General features: G+C 43.6%; 1 protein-coding gene across 2 annotated transcripts in view; it reads right to left on the bottom strand.

The window, feature by feature from the left end:
• Positions 1-339: 339 nt before the first annotated feature.
• fgfr3 (fibroblast growth factor receptor 3) overlaps positions 340-19,342 on the bottom strand; it is a 50,315-nt gene continuing 31,312 nt past the window's right edge. The window contains exons 6-16 of one of the 2 annotated variants that reach the window (XM_079528111.1): positions 16,687-16,831; positions 15,054-15,229; positions 11,568-11,713; positions 11,249-11,370; positions 10,476-10,586; positions 9,005-9,195; positions 8,652-8,774; positions 8,103-8,173; positions 4,999-5,136; positions 4,569-4,674; positions 340-4,212 (exon numbers count right to left, since the gene is read on the bottom strand). In XM_079528111.1, the coding sequence (XP_079384237.1) occupies positions 4,048-4,212; positions 4,569-4,674; positions 4,999-5,136; positions 8,103-8,173; positions 8,652-8,774; positions 9,005-9,195; positions 10,476-10,586; positions 11,249-11,370; positions 11,568-11,713; positions 15,054-15,229; positions 16,687-16,831 (1,494 nt within the window). In that variant the 3' untranslated portion in view covers positions 340-4,047. Of the gene's footprint in view, positions 4,213-4,568; positions 4,675-4,998; positions 5,137-8,102; positions 8,174-8,651; positions 8,775-9,004; positions 9,196-10,475; positions 10,587-11,248; positions 11,371-11,567; positions 11,717-15,053; positions 15,230-16,686; positions 16,832-19,342 lie in introns of both variants that reach the window. The other variant, XM_079528110.1, reaches the window with a different exon arrangement.

Genomic DNA, 19,342 nt, shown 5'->3' on the forward strand with positions numbered 1-19,342 from the left:
CCTAACAGAGAAAGGGGCCATCTGTACAGTTGGGTGCCACCGATATTGTCCCTTATCATTTGACCCATTTAGGCCTGACCTCAAAATTTTAAAAAATCCTAAATCCTCCAGTTTTCTGAAATAAATATTTTCACGATTTTTCAAAAATAGCAGACCTACAAGCTCGTAGCGCGCCACTCGGTGGCGCGCTATGAGCTTGTAGATCTGCTATTTTTCAATAGCTAAATTTTAACATAATGTTTAAAACACCAAAAGGGGTTCCCGCCCAAAATGGGTTAACTGTCCTTTTGCGCAGATCACGCAAACCTCAGCAAAAAGAAAAGGACAATATCGGTGGCACCCAACTGTATCTCTTACAGTATGCTTAATTTATGCGCTGTCCTATCAACACGATCAACACGACAAAAATAGCCAATCCACATTAGATCAGCTATTTTTGTCACACAACTCCATATGACTAAGCATAAATCAGGCTTTACACTCAACACATAAATACCAACAAGGGTGTGTGTAAAAAAAAGAAAAAAAAGAAACAAACAAATGGAAATCAAAATAACAATTAAGATACACCCCCTGACAAAAATATGAAGTAAAAGGAGTATACATCTTCTGTCATAATCTGGCTCTTCATGAAGCATGAGGAAAGCACATAGCTGTAACACTCTCGCCATAGGGAAAGCTTTTACTCAGCATGGAAGAATAAATAGAGGAACATTATCACTTTCATTGGCTCCACCCTGCTGTTATTAAACAAGTGCCTTTTGTCTGTCTGGTTCACTAAAAAAAAAGAAAAGAAAAAGAAAAGAAAAGAAAGAAAAACAACTCACACGATATGACCTTCTTTTAGAATTTTAGACAGAACGGCTTGTTATTGTTATCATCATTATTATAATTATTATTTTGTAATTATACATTCAAAATTAGGTCAAAATTAACAGGGTAATTTTGTCTTTCCTTCTAAATTATTCCAGGCACTTGATATGAATGGGGCCAAAACTGGGAGTGAATACAGTCAGAAGAAATATATGATTACTTCGGTGTGCTAGGCTTGTTGGTATAAGTTATCATAATAATTATTGTAAATAAGTCAACTGCCTTTAAAAGTAATGTTTCTACCAGGGTGGAACAAAGCTGTGTAAGTGGAAACATACATTTGAACATTTAGCTATGAACTTGCACCAAGTTGTATACTACATTATATACTGTACAGCATTGCTGCACCCCTGTAATTACATCATGTATTGGACAGTGTTGTACTGACATTATTACTGTGTCATTAAACACATTCAAATTACACAAACTGAGAAGAGAATGTAGCCATTGCAAAGTGCTCAGTATAATCCTCTGTGTTAATTAATTTATCCATTTGTAACTCAGAGTACAAATGTAACAAAATGGACGCTCAAGAGTTAAATGAATTCTGAGTATTTTACTGTGTGGTTACCAACTGTTCTTTGTTTCCGTTCAGCAATGAGTGGATCGAATCATGCTTCAACGCAACTTGACCAAAACAGACAAACAAAACAGAAAACTTTCCCTTTTGAGACTTTCACTAAACATAGGCTGTGTAAACATTTCAACCCTTCCACTATTTGGGGTTAGCTGGAGAGAACAGCATAAACTTTTGGGGGGAATTGGGAGGTTGTTATTTGGCAATCTCATAACCGTTCCCTGCACATATAGCCACGACGCACTTTCAACCAAACCCTCCACGTCTTACATTCTCGCTGGCAGTGCAGTGATTTTGGTTCAGAGATCTCAGAAGACAGGATGAAAGAAGACTATTAAGACTAAACATTTGGCACTTTGTTTTCCTTCTCCTTGACAAACTAGGCTTAAAAAGAAGTGTGTTACGGTGGCACAACCCGCAACTACACATGCACACACATACGCGCGCGCACACATACACACAAACAAACACACACACATACTTAATACGTTTCAGAGTCTGCTTTGACAAACTTGAGTTTTTTCTGCTGTGTAGTGTCTCTATGACACAACAGCATGCCTTCATTTCTTAATATTAACACTATGGAGCAGCGATAACTTCTCAAGCTTCTGGGCAGGTTCTTTAGTAGCACTAAAGTAACACAATGACATACTGTAAGAGTGTAAAACAGGTGCACGAGTCAATAAATACTTTAGGCAAAATTGCCAAAAGTTCTTATTCAGATTTAGAATATGGCCACTAGTAGAATATGGCCACTAGTAGAGAGTATATGCATTGCTCAAGGACACTTATGACAGGACAGGACTCTTTTGGGGATTGCACCTACATCACTTAATTTAACTATGAATGCATGCAACACTTTGATCGTCTTAGATGAATGAGATCGGAAACCTTTACAGTAATATACAGTATGCTTATGAATGGGAAGGCTTAAATTACAGCAGATATACTTTGATATATTTTCTATTCAGTATGTCTTTGAGCACTTCAGGGATACTAAAAGGCCTCTCGGGTACATATTGCGAAGCACTGTCAATTTCTTGCCCAGCAAGAGTTACATCGTTGTTAGTTTTTCAAACAAATTGTATCAAATTCAACCAACTGAATACCATTTCACTCAACTGATTTGTTTACAGTTACAGTTGGAGCTTCAATTCATGTGTAAGTCTCACTTCTGGCATTTGAATCTTGCACTTGCTTTCTGAAAACACTGTTAAGCTAAAAATTATCTCTATGCGTCTGCCATACATTCTTATATTGTTTTCTTTGACTGTAAACAAACTAAAAATAAATGAAAAATATGGATTGAAAACCAGAAAGGTAAGAATCAGCCAGTTGTGAAAAATAAACATTGCAGATCTATCTTAAAATAAGTTACAAAAAAAGAAATAAAAATCTTTGCTTACAGTACTAAAATCTAAAACTAGATCTTTCAACTTAAGAACCACATGTTAAGTCTATAAATATCTTTACAAATATACATAAAACATAAAACCTATTTTTGTAATCACTTATTAAAATGACTAAATGTTTTCATGACAGTGTCTTCCCTAGATTGCAATGCTTTCGGTTCTAAAACAATACTTTAGAAAAAAATGAGTTTTTTGTCTTTTAAGTACATAGCTGTGCACAGCAATATGATACATATTTGCATTTATATATTTACAATAAATCATTTTCTAGATACATAGAAAAAAAACCTCCTACAAACCTTAATTATATAAACCTCACAAGGGATGAGAGCATTGTTCCATGGTCCCCCCCAAGCTGCTCGCTTAGGAGGATGAAGCATTAAGTTGATTCACTTAAACTCAGGAATAAACACATACTATGTATGTAGCCATGTGTACTCATGTCCATTCTTGAATATTTCTTTGTCATCTATAGAAGGCGAAACGCCGGAACACCGGCCAGAATTGTGAGGAAGTACAGTATGTTTTGAGGAAGGACCAAAAGTGTCATCGGAAAGACGAGTCACATTATCGAACGGATTCTTTCGTTGCTGGTATTTAGTTCAAACAGACTTCCGGGTAGACCATGTACAGTATCTCAGTCTAAGAGGTCCATGCAGAAGAGAAATAAAACAAAAACAAATGCCCCTGCATCACGTGACCAGTCACTGACCATTGTCTTTCCTTCCACTCCTCTTACATCACTTCCTGTTTCAGTTCTGGGAGCTTCCCCCAAGTAGGCACGGAATGGTTTGACCCCCACGGATTGTCAATTAAAAAAAAAGACTGGCCAGGTACAAAAATAGAATTTCATTTCATTGAAAGGAAGAGACAAACAAACAAAAAAAATAGACACGGTTCAACAGCAAAAGAAAACAAATCCTTCCTTCAATACTTAGGAGTCTCTCAAATAGAAAACGAACACCCTCAATCGTACAGCATTTTCTACCAAAAGTACAAGATCAATTGAAGAACTGAAGCGCTGTGGAAGTATTGCAAGTGACAGTTTTTCGTTTTCATGTTTTTCCAACCTCAACAAGGCTGTCAAGACATCACACTGAGAGGTGGTCACAAGTCTCACGGGGGGTGGAGTGTGGCAAGGGACTTAATTGCCCCCTCCCAGTGTGTGTGTGTGTGTGGGGGCAATTATGTCCTTATCACCCCATTACTGGGGAGCGGTTTGGGAAGACAGGGCTCGTCGGGCAAAGGGTCATGGGCAAACACAGAGTCGTCACCTGAGGAGCAGGTGCTGTTTGAGTCCTGACAGGTAGGAGAGTACTGCTCGAAGGGAACCGACAGGTCCAGGTACTCCTGTCACAGGGAGAGGTCAAATGTTAACTCAGTTGGATTTTTAACCACTTTGTAACTTTGTTAAGAAAACTGCTGTACGATAAATGAACCATTTATGTAAGAATGAATAATTTCAACACACATCACTGTCTTTCAACATGGTTGAGTAAAAACAAAAACAAAACAAAAATCATTTGTGTACTTCTACATTCTGGTTTAGGGGCAACATTTCCAGCCAGTTTTGCGGCTTACAGCTCAATCGGAAAGTAGAGGCTTTGAGGTATGACTGAGGTATTTCTGAGGAGCTACACCTTTAGCCAATATAAGCTTTAGGTTATCAAGTCTAAGATCAGGTCCGGCATTGTGGTGAGACTTACATCAGTGGAGGTCATGGACAGAACCCTATCATGGTCTTCTACCAGCTGCCTGAAGGTTGGTCGCTGAGAGGGCACAGCATGCCAACACTCTCTCATTATCATATACCTGGAAATGAAAGGTAAAGCCATCAGTTAAAACACGTTTGAATGTTGAACAGATCGAACCTCTATACTCGCTGTTCTTGTAATGCACTGCAGTCGTATGTTTCAGGGGGTCATGTTGATTTTCGGAGGCTTGCAGATTTTGGGGGAGCATGAATAAGACAAACATTAAAAGTCCATAGACTTGGCTGCCACATGAGGTCATGCCTAAAAGCCAGACATTGGAGGGGCCGGTGCCACTCAAAAATGAATGACTATAAAAAAATATTTTCATACTAGCGATTACTGTACTACGTTTGCTTCACTAGTATACATATATGTGACGTACAGCTCATGAGTGCAGTTGGCTGGTTTGTCCATCCGATGACCCTCCTTCAGCAGTTTAAAGAGCTCCTCCACAGGGATGCCTGGGTACGGAGAACCTCCCAGGGTGAAGATCTCCCATAGCAGCACTCCATAGGACCACCTACAAGCACACACACACATGCACAGAGGGTAAAGGTCAGGGGTCACAAAGCTGCTTGGGTGCAGCACAGTGTACTGTTTGTGTGCAGTTGGAGAAACACACATCAGATCTATGCTCTTACTGATAAAAGGCTTTCTTTCTTAGACGAAGAGTAGGCGGTCCAACTCTCACTCTTTGTATCTTTACTTTTTTCAGGCAGATTTAGAACGTTGAGAGGGTGACAGTGTGGAGGAACTGGAGGCGGGACTTAGTCCCTGGCCAGCTGGGCACATCTGTAGCTCTGGAGGTATTAACCAACACAACACCACTGACCACTGATCAGACATATTTTGTAGAGGCTTTCTTCTGAAGTTTATTTTCATAAAACAATCTAAATCTACTTTTAACCCATTCTGAGCGGGAACCCCCTTTGGTGTTCTAACCCTTCTGGGCGGGAACCCCTCTCGGGGTTCTGTACAGTATGTACAGTATTCAAAAATGTAAAATGTTTGATGCTTCTATAGAAATATTTGAAGTTTTTCAGCAAACTTAGGTCAAGATTTAGAAGCGTTTTTAGAATCGGCCTCAGTCCAAAATTGTATGCCATTGTTTTTGGCTTATTTTATTTAACCAGGACCGTGTGATTATGTGTAAAGGAGACCCTGAAATGAAGGACCTAGTACACCCACCCAAGACTAGCAAAGCTCAGTTACCATACGATCCTTTATCCAAACTCAAGTACAACCCAACTCCACGCACATTTCAACCCACCTTCCCTGACTGTCTCTGGCAGCAGGCTCACTCAGTAAAATGGATAAAACATGAGGGGAGGTAATCACATAATGGACTGGTCTATTAGGCCAGGCTCCTATTGTTTGGCCATTGGTCCAGTGGCTCTGAATTGGAGCACTCCTTCTCCCGCTGTAGTTCTCAGCAGGGCCCTAATCTAATTATCCACGCTCTGCTCAAACAGCAGCTACCGGGCTGCGTGGACTCACTGGACGAACAGCCAGGGAGGGGAAGCAAAGGTGGGTAGAGAAGGGAAAATTAGAGGAAGAGAGAGACACCTGCCTCTCTCAGAGGGAGGGAGGGAGGGAGGGAGAGAGAGAGATAGAGGGGGAGAGAGAGAGAGAGAGAGAGAGAGAGAGAGAGAGAGAGAGAGAGAGAGAGAGAGAGAGAGAGAGAGAGAGATTAAGTGGTAGTGGAGGGGTAGATCTACAGGAAGAAAGCAGAAGCCAGGAATAATTGGGCTGACAGTGGGCCAGTTACCAACTCATTATCATTACAGTGTGTTGGTCTCAGGGTCTTCTCCCAGCATGGGCCATACCACTGGACTGAGAAAAATGCACCAGTAAACTAATCTAACAGTAGCTTATCCCAGGTGAACATTCACTTTTTATTCTATTAACATCGACTTCACTCTCTCTTGCACGCACACGCACGCACGCACACGCACACGCACGCACAGCGGCGGCTCAGGGGTAGAGTGGCTGGATGGTAACCGCAAGGTTGCCAGTTCGAACCCGGGCTCCCCCAGAGTTAGTGTCGAAGTGTCCTTGAGCAAGACACTGAACCCCTAATTGCTCCTGATATGCCGTTTGGTGCCTTGCATGGTTTCCTCCGCCATCGGTGTATGAATGTGTGTGTGAATGGGTGAATGTAATGCACAATCTATGTAAAGCGCCTTGGATAAAGGCGCTATTTAAATGCAACACACACACACACACACACACACACACACACACACACACACACACACACACACACACACACACACACACACACACACACACACACACACACACACACACACACACACACACACACACACACACACACACTTAATGGACAGTGTTCTACTCACTGTGTGCATGCGTGCGTGCGTGCGTGTGTGAGAGAGTGAGAAAGAGTGGACTGAACTACTGTATAAAGACTGACTAAACTGTGTAGTAATCCAGACCTGCTGAAACAACACAACCAGAGAGGACTGATCTTCCTCTCCCGGCCCGTTCCCACTACTACTGTAATCACACAGAGACAGGCCAGTGTTGACAGGGGCCTGTGTTTGACTTGGATGGGGCTGCCAGGGACACAAAGTCTGGCTGCGACTGGGGGATGAGGGGCAAGGGCGTAGCGGGGATGTGGGGGCGGAGGGAGAGAAAACCCCTCCGATAAACATTACCAAGGGCACCAATTTGTCCAGCGTGTCTTAGGAGTCAACGTGAGGAGCATTGAGTTTTCCAATCATGATGGAAGGCTCAGAGGCTGCCCATGCTATTCAGACTGAGTTGGAAGACATTGGACCTCTACTCCCGAGGCTCAGAGGCTGCCCATGCTATTCAGACTGAGTTGGAAGACATTGGACCTCTACTCCCGAGTTCTCCTTTATTCAGCTGATCGTGACCAAAACACAGGAACAATCAGGGAACAATCAAAGGTTATACAAAAGGCCAAGCCCAAGCCTGTCTTTGCCGTTTGGTTTCCTTTGTAATATCCCAGGAAATCACCCCGAGGGGAATACCTCGTGATAACAGAGAATGGCCCTGCTTATCTCACCCTACTCCAGGGATGGGTGGATTTACACTGATAAAATAATGCTAAGATGCTGGGGGCCCGCGTGCCGCTTCGGCTGCCCTCTGATGTCATAATGGGAGATTAAGGTACAAACATGGTGCGGAATGCAGTGGATGCTGATATACAATGGGCCCCTGGATTATCAAGCGAGCCCAGATGACAGCGAGCAGAGAACAGAGCTAGTGGCAAGATAATAAGAGAGGGGGGCAGAAGGGCCCGAGGGAACGCCACAAATCCATATTCACACGCTAGCTACTTCTCTTACTTTTTGATGCTAACGCGCACCGTCATGATATTCCAACAACCCGAATTCCTTGGGTGTACAGCACATCCAGATGGTTGGAGGGGTGGCATGTGAAAAGTGTGTGTGTGGGGGGTGTTCATGTGTGTGTGTTGGTTCGTGCAAAACTCACACGTCGCTCTGGTGCGTGTAGACCCGGTCGAACAGCGCCTCTGGAGCCATCCATTTCACGGGTAGACGACCCTGCAACAACAGCAGAGAATATAACAGAGGTGCTTGGGTCAGCAGAACTATTCTGTACAGCCCAGACACTACTGTCCAACAAAACAACGTCCATCAGACCCGGCCCAGTTCAAAGACCGGAGGCCCATGCCCTCCCGTTCATGCATTTTTTTAGGTCTTTGGTCTGTCCTCTTGCCCAGAGAGGATTACAGTAAGTGAGCATGTAGAGGGTTTCTGCCTTCAACAAGAACTTACCATGTGTAATACACATGATCGCCAAACATTTTAAGTTAGATGATCCTGTATTGGCCATTTTACACAAGGTAAATGGCATTTGTGCAGTGTAGTTATTAATAGGAAAACACACTAGGAAAAACACAGTAAAATCTATATAGCATAATTTCCTAAATGTTTTTCAATATTATTGACTTAACATGATGAACTCCACCCCTCAGGGTAAAAAACAACAACACTGAAATAGCTGCAGTAATAAACTCACGTTTGTGGTCTTTTTGTAGTAGTCTATATTGTGCACGTCTCTGGCGAGACCAAAGTCGGCAATCTTCATAACGTTGTCCTCGGTGACCAACACGTTCCTGGCCGCCAGGTCTCTGTGGATACACTGTAGACAGACACACACACACGTTAGAACATGTCTCAAACACGGCCAGAGAGAGAGTGTGTGTGTGTGTGTGTGTGTGTGTGTGTGTGTGTGTGTGTGTGTGTGTGTGCACGTGCGTGCGTGCGTGCGTGCGTGCGTGCGTGCGTGCGTGCGTGCGTGCGTGCGTGCGTGCGTGCGTGCTGTATGTGCAGTGTGCGCTCCTCCCCAGCATCTCCCTGTATGTTCCGTACCTTCTGTGAGGCCAGGTATTCCATGCCACGGGCCACCTGGTAGGCACAGGACACCAGGTCTTTGAAGGTCAACTGCTCGTCAGGGATCTTACAGGTGTCGAAGGAGTAGTCCATGCCCGGTGGCCGCCGGGCCCGGAGGTACTCTCTCAGATTCCCCTTGGACGCGTACTCCACCAGCACGTATAGAGGACCTGAAACCATGGCAGTGACTTCATTATTCCTTGATTCATTAACCCATTCAAACCAGGAAAGCATCTGTGTCATTTTAGATCTTAACCACTATTAATCACCATAGTTTTATACTTTGGCTATCCAAAAAATAGCCAAAGTAACTAGAAACTTTTCATTTTACACAAACATTACATTCCCATTGACAATGAATGGAGAATTTACGTCATATGTGGACAAGGAAATCGGCTATTTTCGTCCTAAACAAAAATTCCCATTGACAATGAATGGAGAATGATGATGTACGATGATAAGAGTGCCCCTCACTTCAACAGAATCAGTCACACTGGCTTGCTAAGGTTTCTGGGAAATTGAGGCTCAATGCATTGCCTATGATGCGTGATGGGCGCATCCATCTTGCTCTGTTCTTAGTTGTTGTTTCGGATCACTGCGGTGGTGGATTTTTCCACTCAAACACAAACGATGGGAAATTGTTTAGGCGGATTTTCATGAAATGGAGGTACGGTTGTGACGCGGTAATTCTTCAAAGGTTGGTGAAAAACATCGGCAGGGAACGGGAGTTAAAGATATATTTATAGCGCAGGCAACGTGTTATAGTTATGTTATAGTAGTAATTGCACCAGAGATGGTTAGTGTAGTGGCAGTAGTAGTAGTGGAATATTTCAGCCATTAATAGAAAAGGTACATATGTGACATGGAATCACTTAATGTAGAGAGGAAACTGTGCACAGTTAGAGATATACTGTACACCGGCAATGTTAAGTGTTTAATATTACACTTTGACTTTCAGTAACTTTACCTTCCATTTTTAGTCATTTTATTTAAATGGTTGGGGGTGGCGAGAGCGTGAGCAGGTCACAGTTTACTTTCAGTGGCTTCATCTTTAATTTGTCCCATTTTTCATTTATTCTACACTGAATAGCATTAGCATCTCATTTTACCCCCAGAACTTAACCCATTCTGACCTGAGATCAGATTCTAAAAATGTCTACTACATCCTGACAGTTTTCTGAAAAAGCTATGTTTCTATGTCAGTCGTTCTTCGATTTTTCAAAAATAGCAGACCTACAAGCTCATAGCGCGCCACCGAGTGGCGCGCTATGAGCTTGTAGATCTGATATTTTTCAATAGCTAAAGCATAACATAATGCTAACACCAAAAGGGGTTCCCGCCCAAAATGGGTTAATATTCCAATTTCCAACGTGCAGTCCTGTCCTTTGGAGACATGGAAGCTGTCAGGCTGCGTTCTGTGATAAATGGGATGTTCTCCAGGTGAGCTCACCGTCCTGCGTGCACGCTCCCAGGAGGTTGATGATGTTTTTATGTTTCCCGATCATCTTCATCATCTCCATCTCTGACACGAGGTCTGACAGATCTTTATCTGTGGCATCATCTGAGAGGGAGAGAAAGACTCAATGAGTTAAAACATTATTCATAAGTTACTACAAACTAAACTACACATCAGGGCTATTCAACTAAATTGTTCAGGGGGCCACATTGCGGAAACCCAAGGGGCCGATCCAACTTTATTGGCGGGCCAGACTTGGTCTGCGGGCCACCAGTTCAACAGCCCTGCTATACATGTTGTCACCAAGTGCTTGACAGGATGACAAAAGGGTATAAATACAGAAACACATGAGAACTAATACAGCACTTTTATAGATTACAGAAAGGGAAATAATGAGAGAGAGAGAGAGAGAGAGAGAGAGAGAGAGAGAGAGAGATACGGACAAAGGGATGGAAGGAGGGGAACAGAGAGAAAGTAGTCTCATGTGGCCAGCCCTCCAATCTAGCGGCCCTGCCCACTTCTATCCACTTTTCGCTTCAACATTCCCCAGCTTTCATTCTGAGAAAGCAAGCCTGGGAGTCAAGGTTAGAGAGAGAGAGAGAGAGAGAGAGAGAGAGAGAGAGAGAGAGATCCACAACAACAATATCAAATGCCACTTCCACCATCAGGAAATCACCTGACTTTTGCTGTTGTCAAGATCACGTAGTATTTCCCAGAGCTTGCCTACATTACCCACAATACCCACTAAAAGCAGTATAATCACAAACCTTTCAGCATTTTCACAGCAACATCCAGCGGCTTGTTGGGTTTCTCCTTGTCGATCCCGATGGCTTCGGCCATCACCACCTGACCAAAACAGCCTTCCCCCAGAGGCTTACCCAGTGTCAGTCTGAAACAAAAAGCAATACAGGAAATACTGTATATTGTATATGTATTGTGTTTTGTTTAAAGGTTAAATTAGGATCTGGTTAGAGCAACGAATACTGTAAGCATATAATAAAGCAGTTATATATGTTAACTAATGTTCTACAATCTCAGCAAATTCTATATATATTTGAGATGTTTATTTTTTTCTTTCTTTCTTACCTGCTTCTGGAGAACTCCCATTTGGGGTCAGAGGGCAGTTCCAGCTCAAGTACGTTGGCCAGCATTGGTCCGTCGCTGGATGACAGGCGGGCAATCCTGACCAATGGGGTGTTGGAGTTCATGGAGGAGTTGGAATCCAGAGACACCTGCTTGAGTGCAAAAAGAGAAAGGTTGTTATAGTTTCTGAAAAGGCAGAGGTGGTCTACAAGGAGATCTCAGACAGAGACAGTGTGAGACAGAGAGAGACAAACCATACTTGACCACCTTACTTGAAAAAGACCAATACCGGTCGAAACGTTGTATGTCCTGCCTGCTGTGTTTGTGAATAAATACTTGGAGCATTACAAAAGTGAGTTTGCTTTTCTTAACAAACCATCCAGCCATGTTTGAAATAAAATGTGCAACTGCTGAGAGTGATTTTCTCTTTAACCTGATCCAAGATCTGCTCTGGAATCAAGTGAAGGTCTCTCAGAACAATACCTGAACACGTCATGATGTATATTGTATAATGCAATGGAAGCCATTGAAAATGTTTCTCGTCTCTTATGGAAACAAGAGGATTTTATTGCTGAACAAAAATAAAGCAAAGGGGGACGCCGATGGGCCATGGTTAATGGGCGTGCCATACAGAGTATACAGTACAGGCTCTGATTAAGTCCTGTGTTCGATTCCTGGGCCCAGCGGGACATTGCTGCGTGTCACCCTCTCTGTTCGTCTCCACTGTACGAATTAAAGGCAGAAAAGTCCCCAAAAATATCAGAAAGAAAAAAAGAAAGCACCATGGCGCACACATTTTAGCAATCATTATGGGTGCAAGATACATGGGACATGACACCAGCACCGAATAACCCGTCGCTGTCCCTGCAAGGGGCCAACTGAGACTGTCTGCCTGCCGACACCTTACAGATGGCTAGACAGCCTTTGGTGGCTGGAGGGGGACAGGAAGAGAAGAGTAAGATGCAGGGCGCTAACAAAGACAAATGGAGGGTGAGGGGGGGTGATGCTGCAGTCGGTGGCAGACCACTAAACAGGTGGATGGACATCTCTATCCATCAGCTGAACTCCATTTCCAGAAAGCCATAGCCGTGTTGCTGCCACTCCGCCTGCAGGCTCCGCAACTCCATCACCATTCATCTGACTCGTCCGGCGGCAGATGGGTGTTTTATTGATGAATGTGTTTATGTCATAGACCTGCCAAGGTGTGTGTATCTGTTTGTGTGTCCTTCCACAGTGTTCATTTATCTCTGGAAGTGCATGTGTGTGGGGCGCTCCGTCTCCCTCTTGGAAGAAACATGTCCACCTACCAAGATATCCCAATTCCGACACCCCCTCCTCAGAGAGGAGAGGAGAGAAAGTGAAAAAGAGAGAGGGGGGTGTATGTGTGTGTGTGTGTGTGTGTGTGTGTGGGGGGGGGGGGGGGGGGTGGATGAAAACTCAAAGAAGAAAAGGGTTGTGAAACAAAGCAAAACACCACGGCCGTCGAACCCAACTGACAATTTGAGAGGAATGAGAGTAATATCAGATGGGACATACCACGAGATTTTCTAGGAGATTTACTCTGAGTTATGAAAAAGGACAAAGACAACCGGTAGATTAGTGTTGCGAAAAATGAAGGAAAGATCCCTTGCACGCATGCACACTATACGGTCCCTCTTGAACTGACTGCCATAAAAGACCACAGCATAAAGATGGAAAAGATTCTCATGTTTGCAAGCAAAGACTTTTGAGAGAGATGTCTTGAAAAAAAAAAACACACATTTCTTCTTTAAACAAACACTCCCTGACACAAAAGAAAGACTCAGAAAAACATGAAAGAGGAACATATGGCAAGTTCTTTTAAGGCTCTATATAAGACCTTTTCCTGCTGAGAGAATACAGACTCGCCTGTATTCTTGAACTACAGAGCGCTGGATTCCAAGTAACAATCTTTTCTAAAAATGGGGACGCATATATATCATTTCAGAGGGAAAGCCTCTAATTATGAAGCTGGAGCAGTGGAACATGTGCACGTGCGCGCGCACACACACACACACACACACACACACACACACACACACACACACACACACACACACACACACACACACACACACACACACACACACACACACACACACACACACACACACACACACACACACACACACACACACACACACACACACACACACACACACACACACACACACACACACGGACTGCTGTGTACAGTATACAGTATGTGTCTCAGCATTAGAAGGGTGGGACTGTGTGAGAGTCAAGATTTATATATCCTCCTGAAGAAATAGCAGATCTCCAAGCACACAATGTGTCACATCGCAAACACGCTGCGTGTTTGTAGATCTGCTATTTTTGGCGCAAGATGCTGTCGTACGACAGAGTATAATTCGGGATTGAAATGAAAGGCCACTTCACTGGGAGACGCAGCTGCTGTGTTTTAAGATTTTTCCCAAAACAGTTGAGGAGTGCAAGTGTGTGTGTGTGTGTGTGTGTGTTGTATGCGCGCTCATGCATGCGTGTGCATGTATGCACGTCTTGCATGCACGAGCGTGTGTGCGACTGTGTACACATGTGAGTGTGTGTGTGTGTGTGTGTGTGTGTGTGTGTGTGTGTGTGTGTGTGTGTTAGATGAGAGTGAAATCCAACACTGGTACTGACAGTCGTTGGGAGGGCATAAATATCCCCTCGGCTGAATCCGCTCCAAGATAAATGTGAACACATGTCACGGAGGCCTGAGGCCTTCCAGCCTCCGCGCTACGCCACATCACCGACAGAAACACAAGAGCTACACATGCTCGCATGCGGAGCTCATATAAAGATGGATGCAGCACCTGCTCTCAGGTCTTATGTCTATCGTCACTGTCTGTTGGGTGGAAACCTTGTGTAGGATGTCCAAAACGGGTACTTTTCAGGAAATGGAAAACATAACCTGTGTCTATTCGGCTATAGACAGTTTTCAGGTTCACAACTTGTGAGCCAAACATAAAAAGGTGAAATATGGAGATACAAGGTTTCTGCCCTACAGCAACAATATTCAGTGTGCGGTACACTGTAAAATCCTGAGTATACATTTTTATTCGGTGTACAAATGGAATCCTTACATTTCCATTTGGTTGGATTTTACTGTCTAGAGGCAAAACCAAACAATAACACTTGAGCACGGATCGCAAAAGTAATAAAGAGTTCCTTGAATACAGAGACACATGCAGTTGTATTTGCCCTGCTCTATGCACCACACGGTATCATCATGGGTAACATGGTCCAAAATTCACAATGTCTAAATGTGATTCAGCACAATTTGCAGATGACACCCTAATACCACTGAGTCTTTGTGGAAATAATGTAATTGCTAATCCTAAACTGCAGTCTAGAGGGTTTCACACTTCACTGAAGACGGGGAGTGAGGGGACGAAAAGGGAGAGAGAGAGAGAGAGAGAGAGGGAGAGATTATTTGATGATGCAAATCTTGTATCTACTTTCTGTTACCTGTCTCTTGAGAGGGAACTTGGAGAGCTTCTGTACGGGCGGCGTGGGCAGTGTCTTCTGCTTGGTCATGCCCATGCGGCAGAGGACAATGATGACCACGGTGAGGATGAAGAGCACGCAGCCCGTCACGTAGATCAGGATGTCTGCATAGTCTTCCTCCTTGTCTAGATCCACAGCTATGGGGGGAGGTGCACAAACACAAATGCAAGCCACTGCTTAGTAAATAAATACACGTGGGGCCCTATCTTGCACCACCCCTTACTCCTTATCCCTAAAACTATTTGCCATTTTTTACTATTTTAAAACATTTAAAAATAGTTCAACTAGCCAATTTATACACGTTGTGACCTTGTAGCTATTTGAACTATTTTAAAATGTTTTAAAATAGTAAAAAAAAGCAAATACGTTTAGGGATAAGGGGCAAGATATAGCTGCTAGTCTATTTTGTCTACATAACTCATGCTGTGCAAAGTTGCTTGTCGAATCTACAAGCTCACATCGTGTTGCGGATGGGACGCGTTCTGACCTTCTAGAGCGGCTATTTCCATTTTGGGACTCGGTTGCACGACAGCACAAATGATTAAAATGTGTCATTATTATCTATCCCTCATTCTATTGCAGCAATACTTCTATGGTTGGCTTTATCGCTGTGATAATTACTTAAACTTTTTTTTTTGCCTCGGAAATTCGTAAACAAACAGATCATTCTTAATTAAACCCATAAAACATGACATTGCTCAGTAGCACATTTCAACCACGTGGGATTTGGGAGTTCTCCAGCCGCTGGTGCGAACCGTCCTAATGAATCAACATCGATAAATCATTTATTTGTTTGGGTAAAAAAGGAACTCCCAAACTACAATGGTCCCATTTGTGTCCCATTTGGGTTGTTGGCGACACGGGGAGAGTAGAACAAGATGGTGTAACTGTCATCTACACCTGAATCTTCAGGCAGGTAATTGCACCTGTGATGTACCGCTCCCCTGGGAGGTAATTACTGTGTTGTACACAGAGCCCAGAAATGTCTTTAAATTGCTTTGTAGCCTGGGGACACCACAACAGATGATTTAGAAAATAAATAATACAAATTAAAGGAGGAAAAAGGAAACGAGCGCGTGTTCCTCACAGAGGTTTATGCATGTCTATCCTCCCGGTGGGAGAAGGGCAATGAGATGGATGTAATGCGCACTTTACACGTGTTAACAAGTAGACGCCGCGCGTATGCGGTACGGTGATTACAAAGCAGTTGTTGTGAGAGTACAAAGTTGATTATTGTGCTACTGAGTAAAGCATGACATCAGCAAAAGAAAAATGATATAATCATATTCATATACTACAGGTGTGGGCATTATAAAAGCCCCACTTTTACTGCATACAGTGCGTGTTGGAGATAGCACAGTAATGCATTACTTCTGCGGCACCACAGGAATTTTGGGGAAAATTCCAAATCTGTTCACTCATTAGCTGACAGAATGTGCAAGATGCTAGTGTCACATGAGGCTAATTTTAACTTAGATGCAGGAAGTGGGGACTTTTTTAATGGCTGCCACTGTAAGCAATCAGCATTGAAGGAACACAAAAACACACAAGATCAGAGACCCATGAAGAGGGGAAGTAACACCAGAAAATATACCTGGCAACACCGTGAGCCAAGCAGAGTGGTGAGTATAGCCGATAGAGTTCCCCGCTAGACAAGTATACTCTCCTGCATCCTCAAAAGACACATTGGCTAAGAAGAGAATCTCTAGCTCCTTATCCGTAGCGTTTATACCGGTTGTCTGCAGAGGATGAGGGGAAAAGGAAAAACAGAGAGAGGAGAGAGAAAGGGAGATTTCATGAACCCAAAGCTCCTTAGGAGGAAATGCCAGCACCAAACAAACACACCCTGGAGGAAAGAAAGAGAGAGAGAGCCAGTCCAGAGGATGAGGCGTTGTAAGAGGGGCTTCTTCTCCCCCTCGTCTGGTGCCACAGCAACGGTCCTATCACCACCACCTGGAAACAACAGGCACCCAAGCAACAGAGCACCCCCTACCCACTTTTAGCTGTGAGAGCATAGAAGCATAAAGAAATACAAGAATAACAAAGTAACGCAGCTGTCTAACATCACGTTTTCAAGTTTCAATTTGACTTGGAAAGGCAGACAATTGTACACTTTCAATCGCAAAAGCACCATTACACCCTTACATTAAGCCTGATTTATACTTGGCCGAAAATAGTCTTTACACACCTTGCGCAGCGCGCTACAAAGTACAAATCAGGCATAACTCAGCTCTGAGGTGCAAGCTAACTAATAACCTTAAAGCTTGACTTTGACGTGACTTATTGACTTGCCGATGCAGCTAGATTTCCTGAGAGCTCAAATTGAATCAATGCGATGCGTTGACAATACACCTTGCACAGCCCACAGTCTCCCTCACCAATTCCCCGCACCGAACTTCAAATGAATGAAGCTGGTGATGCAGAGTTGCAGACTGCAGTGCTGAGGTGGGCTCATCTGTATAGAAGAGCATCAGCCACCAACAGCAACAGCTGCGGCTACAGCCTTTTGACTAATAGTCAACTATACGGAGCAATGACCAGCGGGGGAGTCGGTTTCAAACTTGGTGTCTGATGTGGTGTGATGGAGGGTAGAGGGGTGTGCGTGCGTGTGTGTGTGTGTGTGTGTGTGTGTGTGTGTGTGTGTGTGTGTGTGTGTGTGTGTGTGTGTGTGTGTGTGTGTGTAGCCATTAGAGCCTTGTTCCTAGGGCCTTAGTAATGAACAGTGACATCCAGGCAGAGTCATGAATCAAAGAGCTGTGCTCTGCTGCACGCTTTCATATAAAGGAACATTAATACGACTGAAGGATGCACTCTCAGAGAAATCAATAAGAGTCTTTGACTCTACGTGTGTGCGTGTGCGTGTGCGTGTGTGTGTGTGTGTGTGCGTGTGCGTGCGTGCATTCGCTGAAGGGGGACGTTTGAAGTTGTATTGGGGTCCTAGCTGTAATTAGGGCTGTGATATTGTGTTTTGTTATTGATCGGGACAGAAGATGAAGCAGAACGTGGCGGCTTTAAATGGATGAGAGTGTGGGCCAATCTTTTCTACCTCAGCTCCACATAGAATAGAGGAAACCCACAGGGAACTGGTCTCTCATCATTAACCCACCTACAAACCACGAGAGAAGAACTGAGGCACACCGACTGTCTTACAACTTGAAATTAAAACATTTTCAGTAAAAAAAAAAACTAAAAAAACATGTTGGTCACACAACTATGAATTTTCAATAAAATGTTCTAATTGAAACCTGAAAGTGTACAAATGGACCCATGACTACATGTGTGAGGGAGGTATTGTTTCCCCCCGCCGACTACACACACCGACAACACTCAGGTGTTCAAAAGAGCTTAGTACTTAAAGATCCTATTAGCCAACGAGACAGCCAGCTCATCAGACCCGCACCCAGGAGACCAACACTGAGCCAAGAAACACCACAGGAATCTTATTATAGCTGCTGGAAGGCCCGGTACAAAAGCAAAGGGCTTTTGTTTCGAGGCTGCAGGAGTTTTACCTGGTTTGTGTATCTTAAGCCAGAAAGCGTTTTCCGACTTGCCTACAAAGTTAGAGGCCCGACACCAGTATTTCCCGGCATCTCTCTCTGTCACGTTGGACAGTGCTAGTTTATCATGGGCCTCTGTGCTCGCACTCACAAGACTCTGGAATAAGGAGGAACAGTGAAATGCACAGTAAGGTACACTGGAAGATCCTGAGGGTTAACTCCTGCCTGTGTACAAATTGAACATTTGTAGATTTCGGACACTCTCAAGCGTTATACATTGACACATTAATACTGAGGATTTGACTTTGTAGGTTAATAACATTACAGTGTTTTGGCCCTGCAAAAGAATCTGAGATATTGCATTAGGTCACATACATTATGCATGACGCAACAACAAAGCTTTCAACTTGAGCATCAGCACAACATACATTGCATACACATTGCACATGCACAGTATAAAGTGTACGATTAAACAACACAATACACACACACACACACACACACACACACACACACACACACACACACACACACACACACACACACACACACACACACACACACACACACACACACACACACACACACACACACACACACACACACACACACACACACACACACACACACAGTGAAAGTGAGAGGAAAAACAGATGGATACCAGTATAGCTGATAAATAATTAAATAGGCAAATCACATAAGGAGAAAACATATCATGTTTTATGGTTGCTTAATTAGAGATCTCTGGCTCGT

Source organism: Electrona antarctica, assembly GCF_951216825.1.
Source record: "Electrona antarctica genome assembly, chromosome: 18".
Lineage (NCBI taxonomy): Eukaryota > Metazoa > Chordata > Actinopteri > Myctophiformes > Myctophidae > Electrona > Electrona antarctica.